We start from the raw sequence: 12,659 nt of genomic DNA on the forward strand, positions 1-12,659 counted from the left end.
CTCACTCCACTCTGGAAATGCCCTGACCCTTGGCTTATGCTAATGTACACATGCAGCAAATTACAGAATGAGGGAGTTGAGAGAGATCTGAGGTATCTTATTCAATCTCCTAATTCTTTCTAGTCGTGAGAAAATAAAGGGGGGGGGGGAATCAAGCAACTTGTTTGGGGTCAGCAACACCGACCTGAAATTCTTCCCTGGTCTGGTTCTCTCATTGCCTGTCCATGTACTGAATACGTATGTATTTTGGTTACTACACTTAGTCTTCAGTATAAATCTTTCTCGTGTTTGTTGACAGCAGTGATTCTTGCGTGAAAATTCCTAATTTGGAAAACTGTCTCACACACTTTGTTGCACATCATTCAAACCTCATAGAGTTTTCAATAACCTTAGAAACAAAAACAAGAGAGCGGTGGACAATTAAATCTGCAGAGACGGCAAGCTTGGCTTTGTGCCTGTAGTGGGGTCCGCAGGGGTTGGAAGCCCCTCCTCGAGCGGGCCCTTACTTTCCTTTCCGCTCTGCTGCCGCAGCGCCCAGCGCTCACGTCCTCACTTTGCCTCCTGGATTCTCTCAGTCTTTCTGCTTCGCTGAGGGGCCTGTGATCCGATTCAATCTATGAACAGCTGTTTAGGAAGATCTTTCTATGTGTGTAAGGAAGGCTCTGGGCTGGGGGATTCAGGGATGAAAGGGTCCCAGCCCTCGCCCCGAGAGAGGAGGTAGGCGCTTCGCTTGCATCGTAAACTGGACCTCCTCCTCATGCCTTAATTTACCCTGTTTAATTTACGAATTCTCCCCCAGATTCGCACCGACCACGCGCCCGCTGCATTCCCCCCGAGGTTTCCCACGGTCGGGAGGCTTCTGCCAGGCTCCGGCTCTGCACGGTCGGGCAGCGGCGGTGGGGAGAATGCCGCCCCGGACATCAGGCATCAGGGGACGGGCACCAAGGTGGGCGCTACCGCTCCCGGGCCGGCTGCCTGGGCAGGGCACCTTTCCCTTCCCGGTGTCCGCTTCCTCGTGTCTTAACCGGGGTGCGGCACGCTGTCCTCCGAATTTCCCTCCGGAGCTCTCCTCTCTTGCTGCCAGTGTCCGCGCCCCCAGCCCGGCGCCTCCTCATCCCCTGCCCTCTGCCCACCTCTCCGGCGACCCGACACCTCAGGGCAGAGTTCCAGTTCGGCCCTGGCCGGTGCCCCCGATTTAGGAAAAGGCCAGGGGGGCGGGAGGGCGCGGGTTTGCAGCGGGGAGGGAGGGGGAGGCGGAGGGAGGTGGCCTCTGATTGGTCGGGGAGGGGGAGTGGAGGCACGGAGTTTCCCACAATGCCCCGGTGCGGGGCCGCCGCGGATGGATGCTGCGGGAAGGGGCTGCCATTTGCCGCCCCTGCCAGCGGCGCGCAGACCTGTTCGCCCTCCGGCGGTGGCGGCCGCCGTCAGCGCTGTTCGTCTGTCCGGCTTCTGCAGCGGCGCCGCCTCGGCTCCCACCGCGGCCGCCGGAGCGGTCGCCATGAACCCCAGCTCCTCGGCGGCAGAGGAGAAGGGGGCAACGGGCGGCAGCAGCAGCAGCGGAAGCGGCGCCGGGAGCTGCTGCCTGGGCGCCGAGGGCGGTGCGGACCCGAGGGGCGCGGGGGCAGCGGCGGCGGCTGGGGCCGCTGCCCTGGAAGAGCCCGGGGCCGCCGGCCCGAACGAGAAGGACGAGGCGCTGGAGGAGAAGCTGCGGAACTTAACTTTCCGGAAGCAGGTCTCGTACAGGTAGGAACGCGAGCCCGGCAGCCGGGAGGCAGGTGCCGCCGCGGGGCGCGAGACCCGCTCTGCGCCCTCGAAAGGCGCTTCCTCGGACTTGGGGGCACCTGGCGCCCTCTCTCTCTCTCTCTCTGCCTCCCTCCCTCCCTCTCTCTCTCCTTCTCCCTCCCCGTTCTGGGCTGTGTGTTCACTTCTCATCCCAGCCTTCTGGGCTGGAGGGAAGCTACGTGCGCCAGGTTTCCCCCCCGGAACTGGAGAGAGGACTGGGTCCCTGAGGTCAGAACAACAACAGTAAAAATGCGTGTGTGTGTGTGTGGGAGCGGGGTGAACACACACATATGCCAGGTTTTCTTGAGAGAAGTCCTCAAAGTTGTCCCTACGCCGGGGTCATCTTCAACCACTCCCCCTACCTTGCCGATTTTACTGGGTGCACCTTTGGCACTAACTTGATACTTGAGATCACGGACAGACAGAAAAGAACAGCGTTCTATCCTGAAGAGAAATCCTTATGGAAGTTGGACCTGCATTGAAATATCCCATTAAGGAAGAGTCGTTGTGAATCTGTGTCTGTAGATACACAACTGGTTCCGGAGGGTCACACGTACACGTGGTCTCTCCCTCTCTCCTGGATGTGCTCAGAAGGACGACTTGGGAAGCCTGCTGGCAAGCAAGGGGTGGGGGAGAGAATGGGGCCGTGCTTGGCCCTAGGATGGGTGTATTTACAAGACAAGGACAGTGTGGGATAAATGGCCTCCGAATGATGCCAAAAGACTACCCCCAATTGTGTCAGGATTCACGAATGAGAAATGAGGATCCAGTAGGTTCTCTCCTCCCCCCTGCCCCCCACCTTCAGGCAAGAATAAAGATATTGATAGATTTGGAGAGTTTTGGAGACCATTACTGCTTGTTAATTTTAAAAGTTGAGGTGATAAACAAGCATAGAATTACAAAGATGTGCACTTCCTTGGCTTTGGAGTATTTCTTGAAAAGGGGTCAGTAAAAGCATCCTTGTGACCCTCCTCATTTTAAGTTAGCAGTCCTTTCCAGAAATGCTTATAAAGTTTTAAGCCTGTCACACCATGTGGTGTTATGTAAGCAAAAGCAGATGACAGAGGTGCGTGGGTTTGTGAGGGTGTGTGTTGTATTTCTGGGAGCATGTGTGTGAATCACCGGGATCCCCACTGGCATTGCCTGGACTGCAGGCCCCGGTCACTAGGGCATGTGCTCTGTGTCTCAGTGTTGGCTCCTGACGACTCCGAAACGGCCTTCCTGGGGAGGTGTTACTCCCTCACCCCCACGTGCAGTTTGTTCACTGTGCATTGAGGGAGTTTCCCACCTGACTTGCTCTTTTAGTTACTCATGTAGATCAGGACAAAATGGATCTTTCTCTTTATATTTCTGGTTTCTAAAAATAGACACGTGGTGGAGAGTGTGAGGTAGCTCTAGGGAGGTATGCTAGGACACAGGCAGTTCTACTTCTTAGCTATGATGGCCTGTCTGGCCCTTAGGGGACCAGGGGCTACAGTCAGCCTAATTTAGGAGCTGCGAGTTGGAGGGGACAGTTGATAATGCAGAGCACATTGTGGGTCTGGGCTCCTGGGCCCAGAATCGTTCCTGTGTCGTTGGTATTCATCATCGTGACTCCTCACTGGGTAGGGCTACAAAGCCAGAGTTTGCAAGGGAAATCATCTCAGCTTGCTTCTTGGCAGGGGTCATTCCCTGAGCCTCTCTCTTGGAAATGAGTACTCTGTGAGGCCATGGCCTTCTGAGTTGCATGCTCACTCATGCATGTGTAAGGGTGTGCACACGCAAACATAGACATCGACCCAGACACGGTGTTTTTCTAGCAGAAGGATAACACCGCATCTGCCTTACAATCCACAGAGGTGGATCCCACTTTGTGGACATCATTTCCTTCCAAATAAAGCTTCACAGTCCCCAGTTCAGGAAGGCTCCTGCCACAGCATCGCCTCAGGTGGCTGGTTAAAAATGCCCACCACCCCACACTTACAAAATCAAGCTCTCTGTGGGTGGGAGTTTTTAGCAAGCTCCTCAGGCAATGCATAAGCACACTCATATCTGAGGATTGCTGCTCTGCCCTTTTTTTCCAAAGGCTGAACAATTGATCTTTGAATTCATAAGCCATGCCCAGCCAAACAAGGCCAGGCAGTCCCAAAGTCAGAGGAAAGACAGCAGAAGGTAGGCATTTCATCTGGCACGTGTTTGTCCTGGGTACCCTGGAGAGTGTCTCCATTTTGATGATGATGATGATGATTTTTTTAGAGTCACGGTGAATGGCCTACCCATTCACCAGGGCAGCCATTTATGTTGGACTCAGATGTAGTTGGGCCTGGCCATTTTGCTGGTGGGTTAATGAATGGTCTGTAAGAAAAGAGCAGCTTTGGCTGGAGCTGGGCGTTGGCTTCTCAGTGAGGACCACATCCCCTCACTTCTGGGGGGCACCTGAGGACGGCGACTGGTGGAAGTTGATGGAGAGGGGTCAGGAAGACCTTACAGAACGGAATCTAAGTGAAGGGGTTGAGTTAGGATGTGAAGTATGGCTGCTGTGTAAGGGGGATCATTTGAGGTGGGGAAGAAGAGATCTGCAGGTGGTCAAAAAAATCTTTTGAAGAACATGGGTATTTGCGGAATGACACTTGACAGGAGAGAAGAAGGGGGCTGGGGGAGATGGTGTGCGTGTGCGTGTGTGTGTGTGGGGGTCTCATCTGCTCCTTCTGTTGCTAAGGAACATATAAGCTAGGGTTTAAAAATAAATGAGGAGTGGGTGGGCATATGCAATGACTCCTGTCTTTTTAGGAACCAGAGCCCTTTACAGAAAACCTTTAAATAACCATTTCTGGAGGCAGATTATTCATTTTGCTCGACTTTTACTTTGTTAAGTAAAATAAACTCCTTTATATACCCCTCGATTTCCCCTCATTATCTTCTCTTTCTTTTTGGGGGAACCATTTTTCTCATGAGAATTCTTCCTTTATTTCAGATTCTGCTCCCCTAGAGCAAATAGTCTCAGTAGATTGTAAAGCTGAAGGTTTCAGAAGGCAGTGCAAGTGAGCTGGTACTTTTCTCTTAAAATTACTACTTCCTTTTTCTTTGCAAATTATGGTGCTGCAACAGATACATATGTGCCGATGACTATGTAATGTGCAGGAACTGGTTTTTTTTAACCACTGTAAGAATTCCCACTTAAGTCAGTAAAATTAAAAAAAAAATCATTTAGAAACATGCAGAGGAGGGGAAGGAGAAGGTAGCTGATGTCCGTTGTCTTCTGTGTACAGGCACTGCGCTAAGTATTCTTCTATGTTATATCTTATTTACTGTTCAATGACAGTTTTATGATGCGATTATGGTTATTTCCATTTTATAAACAAATGAACCTGAGGCTTAGAGCTTGGGTAAGAGGCAGCTTTAAACCCAGATCTGACTCTAAATGACATTCTTTTTACACCCCATCATGCTTCCCTAACCATTCACTTCTGGCTCGAACACTTCCCTTGGGTGTCTGTGTTTGCATGTGTGTGTGCAGCGTAAGCTCTTCTTTTACCTCTTCTGTAATATATCACAGGTCATTATTTATTATCTCTTGTATACTTTATTCTTTGGACCGTGTCCCTTTGGCCATATAATTTAAAGTAACTCCTCTACTCTTTCTGAGACAGAAATGAATATAAATTCATGATCACCAGAAAATATATTGGTTTTGCTTCTGAGAACAAAACCACCTACATGACACCTGCCATCTCTGTGAAGATACCCAGGTTAGAATTTTATACGCCTTTTAATAAAAACTACACAGGAGTTGTGTAGGTGAACCTAGATCCAGTGAAGAGCTGGCCTGTCCGTACCTCTTTGAGCAGCACAGAATAAATGTTGAAGTGTGGTTTTGTTTGTAAGGAGGACTGGACAGTTACCATTACTCATGAGATAGTAATGCCTGTGCTTCAGTTTCTCTACTTATAAACCAGGATGGTAATACCAGACCTTCCTGAAAGGGAGTTTTTGGTATGAGATAAAAGTAGCAGCAAGGAGCTTTTAACTTCTTAGATTATGCTGCAAGGTAAAAAAGGGTCTATTCATTCTTTACAGGTTGATAAGAACAAAGTATTTCCGTTTTGAGTATTATCCTGCAACACAAGATTGTGATTTTTAGGAAAGACTATTGGAATGTTGAAAGCCAAGTAGGAGAGCATGGACATTGTTCTTCCTTGCATGGGAATCAATATTGTATGGGGGGAAGTTTTCTTTTCCTGAATATCAGTATGAAGCATCCTCCTTTGTAAATACTTTTATTTTATTTAAAAATTTTTTTGTCTGCTGTTTACACATTTGTTTGATATTTAGAGACTTCAGGATCAGATAAAAACCTTGGTTCTAGATTCTCCACCTACTGCCCCTGGACTAGAGCTTCCTCTCTGTGAATGGGAGTTGAGTTGAGGAAAGAAGACAGGTTCTCTTGTCCAAGCCTGCCTGGAATAGTGCTTCTGGAAGACAGAACTGTGGGCTGGAGATGAGAAGTGCTGGTGGCCAGCCCCTCCCTGGGTGAAACCATATCCCTGGATGGGGAGCAAGGTGGAAAGGGAGCCCTGCCTTCTTGGTGGCACGTGCCTGGAGAAGACCTTCCTTCACACTGAGCTGGGGAAAGGAGATTTTTAAAAATTTGGCTTTTGGAGGTGTCAGCGCAGCCATTTCTTACTAGGCACTCTGATCTGAGGTGCTGGGTGTGAGGCCTCTGCATGAAGCACCTTGTGAACAAGTGAAACTAGACAAAGCACAAAGGAAAAGAAAAAAAAAAGCAAGCTGCAAACCCTCTGAAAAAAATGCCTCTGCACCTCTAGCTCTTGCGGAGGTTGGCATCTTCAGTGGAGTCTCCTATTGCAGGGGGACCTTCAAGATGGCGGAGGAGTAAGACGTAGAGATCACCTTCCTACCCACAAATACATCAAAAATACATCTACATGTGGAACAGCTCCTAACAGAACAGCTACTGAACATTGGCAGAAGACCTCAGACTTCCCAAAAGGCAAGAAAATCCCCACATACCTGGCCATGTGGCTGATAGGGTCTTGGTGCTCCAGCTGGGTGTCAGGCCTGAGCCTCTGAGGTGGGAGAGCTGAGTTCAGGACATTGGACCACCAGAGACCTCCTGGCCCCACATAATATCAGTCGGTGAGGGCTCTCCCAGAGAGCTCTGTCTCAACACTAACACCCAGCTCCAACCAATGGCCAGCAAGCTCCAGTGCTGGATGCCCTATGCCAAACAACTAGCAAGACAGGAACACAACCCCACCCATTAGCAAAGAGGCTGCCTAAAATCATACTAAGTTCACAGACACCCCAAAACACACCACCGGATGTGGCACTGTCCACCAGAAAGACAAGATCCAGCCTCACCCACCAGAACACATGCACCAGTCCCCTCCACCAGGAAGCCTACACAAGCCACTGAACCAACCTCACCCACTGGGGTCAGACACCAAAAACAATGGGAACTACGAATCTGCAGCCTGTGAAAAGGAGACCCCAAACAAAGTAAGTTAAACAAAATGAGAAGACAAAGAAATATGCAGCAGATGAAGGAGCAAGGCAAAAACCCACCAGACCTAACAAATGAAGAGGAAATAATAGGCAGTCTACCTGAAAAAGAATTCAGAGTAATGATAGTAAAGATGGTCCAAAATCTTGGAAATAGAATGGAGAAAATACAAGAAATGTTTAACAAGGACCTAGAAGAACTATGGAGCAAACAAACAATGATGAACAACACAATAAATGAAATTAAAAATACCCTAGAAAGAATCAATGGCAGAATAACGGATAAGTGACCTGGAAGACAAAAGAGTGGAAATAACTACTGCAGAGCAGAATAAAGAATAAAGAATGAAAAGACTTGAGGACAGTCTCAGAGACCTCTGGAACAACATTAAATGTACCAACATTCGAATTATAAGGGTCGCAGAAGAAGAGAAAAAGGAAGGGTCTGAGAAAATATTTGAAGAGATTATAGTTGAAAACTTCCCTAACGTGGGAAAGGAAATAGTCAATCAAGTCCAGGAAGTGCAGAGAGTCCTATACAGGATAAATCCAAGGAGAAACATGCCAAGACACATATTAATCAAACTATCAAAATTAAATACAAAGAAAAAATATTAAAAGCAGCAAGGGAAAAGCAACAAATAACATACAAGAGAACCCCCATAAGGTTAACAGCTGATCTTTCAGCAGAAACTCTGCAAGCCAGAAGGGAGTGGCTGGAAATATTTAAAATGATGAAAGGGAAAAACCTACAACCAAGATTACTCTACCCAGCAAGGATCTCATTCAGATTTGACGGAAAAATTAAAACCTTTACAGACAAGCAAAAGTTAAGAGAATTCAACACCACCAAACCAGCTTTATAGCAAATGCTAAAGGAACTTCTCTAGGCAGGAAATACAAGAGAAGGAAAAGACCTACCAAAACAAACCCAAAACAATTAAGAAAATGGTAATAGGAACATACGTATCGATAACTACCTTAAATGTAAATGGATTAAATGCTCCAACCAAAATACATAGATTGGCTGAATGGATACAAAAACAAGACCCATACATAGGCTGTCTACAAGAGACCCACTTCAGACCTAGAGACACATACAGACTGAAAGTGAGGGGATGGAAAAAGATATTCCATGCAAATGGAAATCAGAAGAAAGCTGGAGTAGCAATTCTCATATCAGACAAAATAGACTTTAAAATAAAGACTATTACAAGAGACAAAGAAGGACACTAAATAATGATCAAGGGATCAATCCAAGAAGGAGATATATCAATTGTAAATATTTATGCACCCAACATAGGAGCACCTCAATACATAAGGCAAATGCTAACAGCCATAAAAGGGGAAATCAACAGTAACACAATAATAGTAGGGGACTTTAACACCCCACTTTTACCAATGGACAGATCATCCAAAATGAAAGTAAGTAAGGAAATATAAGCTTTAAATGACACATTAGACAAGATGGACTTAATTGATATTTATAGGGACATTCCATCCAAAAACAACACAATACACTTTCTTCTCAAGTGCTCTTGGAACATTCTCCAGGATAGACCATATCTTGGGTCACAAATGAAGCCTTGGTAAATTTAAGAAATTGAAATCGTATCAAGTATCTTTTCCGACCACAACACTATGAGACTAGGTATCACTTACAGGACAAAAAAATGTAAAAAATACAAATACATAGAGGCTAAACAATACACTATTAAATAACCAAGAGATCACTGACGAAATCAAAGAGGAAATCAAAAAATACCTAGAAACAAATGACATTGAAAACACAATGACCAAAAACCTATGGGATGCAACAAAAGCACTTCTAAGAGGGAAGTTTATAGGAATACAATCCTACCTCAAGAAGCAAGAAAAATCTCAAATAAATAACCTAACCTTACACCTAAAGCAATTAGTGAAAGAAGAAGAAGAACAACAAAACCCCCTCAGTTAGCAGAAAGAAAGAAATCATAAAGATCAGATCACAAATAAATGAAAAAGAAATGAAGGAAACAATAGCAAAGATCAATAAAACTAAAAGCTGGTTCTTTGAGAAGATAAACAAAATTGATAAACCATTAGCCAGACTCATCAAGAAAAAAAGGGAGAAGACTCAAATCAACAGAATTAGAAATGACAAAGGAGAAGTAACACCTGCCACTGCAGAAATACGAAGGATCTGGAGGGATTACTGTAAGCAACTATATGCCAATAAAATGGACAACCTGGAAGAAATGGACAAATTCTTAGAAAAGCACAACCTTCCAAGACTGAACAGGAAGAAATAGAAAATATAAACAGACCAGTCACAAGCACTGAAATTGAAACTGTGATTAAAAATCTTCCAAGAAACAAAAGCCTAAGACCAGATGGCTTCACAGGTGAATTCTATCAAACATTTAGAGCAGAGCTAACACCCATCCTCTCAAACTCTTCCAAAATATAGCAGAGGGAGGAACACTCCCAAACTCATTCTACAAGACCACCATCACCCTGATACCAAAATCAGACAAAGATGTCACAAAAAAAGAAAACTATAGGCCAATATCACTGATGAACATAGATGCAAAAATCCTCAACAAAATACTAGCAAACAGAATCCCACAGCACTTTAAAAGGATCATACACCATGATCAAGTGGGGTTTATCCCAGGAATGCAAGGATTCTTTAATATATGCAAATCAATCAATGTGATACACCATATTAACCAACTGAAGGAGAAAAACCATGTGATGATCTCAGTAGATGCAGAAAAAACTTTTGACAAAATTCAACACACATTTATCATAAAAACTCTCCAGAAAGGAGGCATATAGGGAACCTACCTCAACATAATAAAGGCCATGTATGACAAACCCACAGGCAACATCATTCTCAATGGTGAAAAATTGAAACCAATTCCTCTAAGATCAGGAAAAAGACAAGGTTGCCCATTCTCACCACTATTATTCAACATAGTTTTGGAAGTTTTAGCCACGGCAATCAGAGAAGAAAAAGAAATAAAAGGAATCCAAATCAGAAAAGAAGAAGTAAAACTGTTGCTGTTTGCAGATGACATGATACTATACATAGAGAATCCTAAAGATGCTACCAGAAAACTACTAGAGCTAATCAGTGAATTTGGTAAAGTAGCAGGATACAAAATTAATGCACAGAAATCTCTTGCATTCCTATGCACTAATGATGAAAAATCTGAAAGAGAAATTAAGGAAACACTCACATTTTCCATTGCAACAAAAAGAATAAAATACCTAGGAATAAACCTACCTAAGGAGACAAAAGACCTGTATGCAGAAAACTATAAGACACTGATGAAAGAAATTAAAGATGATACAAACAGATGGAGAGATATACCATATTCTTGGATTGGAAGAATCAGCATTGTGAAAATGACTATACTACCCAAAGCAATCTACAGATTCAGTGCAATCCCTATCAAACTACCAATGACATTTTTCACAGAACTAGAACAAAAAATTTCACAATCTGTATGGAAACACAAAAGCCCCTGAATAGCCAAAGCAATCTTGAGAAAGAAAAACGGAGCTGGAGGAATCAGACTCCCTGACTTCAGACTATACTACAAAGCTACAGTAATCAAGACAGTATGGTACTGGCACAAAAACAGAAATATAGATCAATGGAACAGGATAGAAAGCCCAGAGATAAACCCATGCACATACGGTCACCTTATCTTTGATAAAGGAGGCAAGGATATACAATGGAGAAAAAAGACAGCCTCTTCAATAAATGGTGCTGGGGAAACTGGACAGGTACATGTAAAAGAATGAAATTACAACACTTCCTAACACCATACACAAAAATAAACTCAAAATGGATTAAAGACCTAAGTGTAAGGCCAGACACTATAAAGCTCTTAGAGGAAAACATAGGCAGAACACTCTTTGCCATAAATCACAGCAAGATCCTTTTTGACCCACCTCCTAGAGAAATGGAAATAAAAACAAAACTAAACAAATGGGACCTAATGAAACTTAAAAGCTTTTGCACAGCAAAGGAAACCATAAACAAGATGAAAAGACAACCCTCAGAATGGGAGAAAATAGTTGCAAAAGAAGCAAGTGACAAAGGATTAATCTCCAAAATATACAAGCAGCTCATGCAGCTCAATATCAAAAAGTAAACAACCCAATCCAATAATGGGCAGAAGACCTAAATAGACATTTCTCCATAGAAGATATACAGATTGCCAACAAACATATGAAAGCATGCTCAACATCACTAATTATTAGAGAAACGCAAATCAAAACTACAATGAGGTATCACCTCACAGCAGTCAGAATGGCCATCATCAAAAAATCTACAAACAGTAAATGCTGGAGAGGGTGTGGAGAAAAAGGAACCCTCTTGCACTGTTGGTGGGAATGTAAATTGATAGAGCCACTCTGGAGAACAGTATGGAGGCTCCTTAAAAAACTAAAAATAGAACTACCATATAACCCAGCAATCCCACTACTGGGCATATACCCTGAGAAAACCATAATTCAAAAAGAGTCATGTACCACAATGTTCATTGCAGCACTATTTACAATAGCCAGGACATGGAAGCAACCCAAGTGCCCATCGACAGATGAATGGATAAAGAAGATGTGGCACATATATATAATGGAATATTACTCAGCCATAAAAAGAAATGAAATTGAGTTATCTGTAGTGAATTGGATGGACCTAGAGTCTGTCATACAGAGTGAAGTAAGTCAGAAAGAGAAAAACAAATACTTTATGCTAACACATATGAATGGAATCTAAAAAAAAAAATGGTTCTGATGAACCTAGGGGCAGGACAGGAATAAAGATGCAGACATAGAGAATGGACTTGAGGACACAGGGAGGGGGATGGCTAAGCTGGGACAAAGTGAGAGAGTGGCATGGACATATATACACTACCAAATGTAAAATAGATAACCAGTGGGAAGCAACCGCATAGCACAGGGAGATCAGCTCAGTGCTTTGTGACCACCTAGAGGGGTGGGATAGGGAGGATGGGAGGGAGACGCAAGAGGGAGGAGATATGGGGATTTATGTATACGTAGAGCTGATTCACTTTGTTATAAAGCAGAAACTAACACACCATTGTAAAGCAGTTATACTCCAATAAAGATGTTAAAAACAAAAACAAAAACTTGGTTCCAGTTTACTGTTTCCTTCCTCAGTAATTACTTAGGACTTGGCTAAGTGTACACTTCCTCCATCAAGACACACACCAGGCAAGATTGTGCTCAAACTACTGTCCAGAGTCCTTAATCTGCTCTAATGGATCTTTTAGAGGCTCGGTTTTCACATGGGCGAGTGACAGCACCGTGTCCTGTGGCATCAAGGGATGAAGAAGTTGATGGGAGCTTTGTTGGTG

At 44.5% G+C, this 12,659-nt stretch overlaps 1 protein-coding gene across 5 annotated transcripts in view; it reads left to right on the plus strand.

The window, feature by feature from the left end:
• The first annotated feature begins 1,339 nt into the window (after window positions 1-1,339).
• DGKI (diacylglycerol kinase iota) overlaps window positions 1,340-12,659 on the plus strand; it is a 468,554-nt gene continuing 457,234 nt past the window's right edge. For all 5 annotated transcript variants that reach the window (XM_059933287.1, XM_059933288.1, XM_059933290.1 and 2 more), the window contains exon 1: window positions 1,340-1,743. In XM_059933287.1, the coding sequence (XP_059789270.1) occupies window positions 1,340-1,743 (404 nt within the window). The remainder of the gene's footprint in view (window positions 1,744-12,659) is intronic.

Source organism: Balaenoptera ricei, chromosome 9 (genome assembly GCF_028023285.1).
Source record: "Balaenoptera ricei isolate mBalRic1 chromosome 9, mBalRic1.hap2, whole genome shotgun sequence".
NCBI lineage: Eukaryota > Metazoa > Chordata > Mammalia > Artiodactyla > Balaenopteridae > Balaenoptera > Balaenoptera ricei.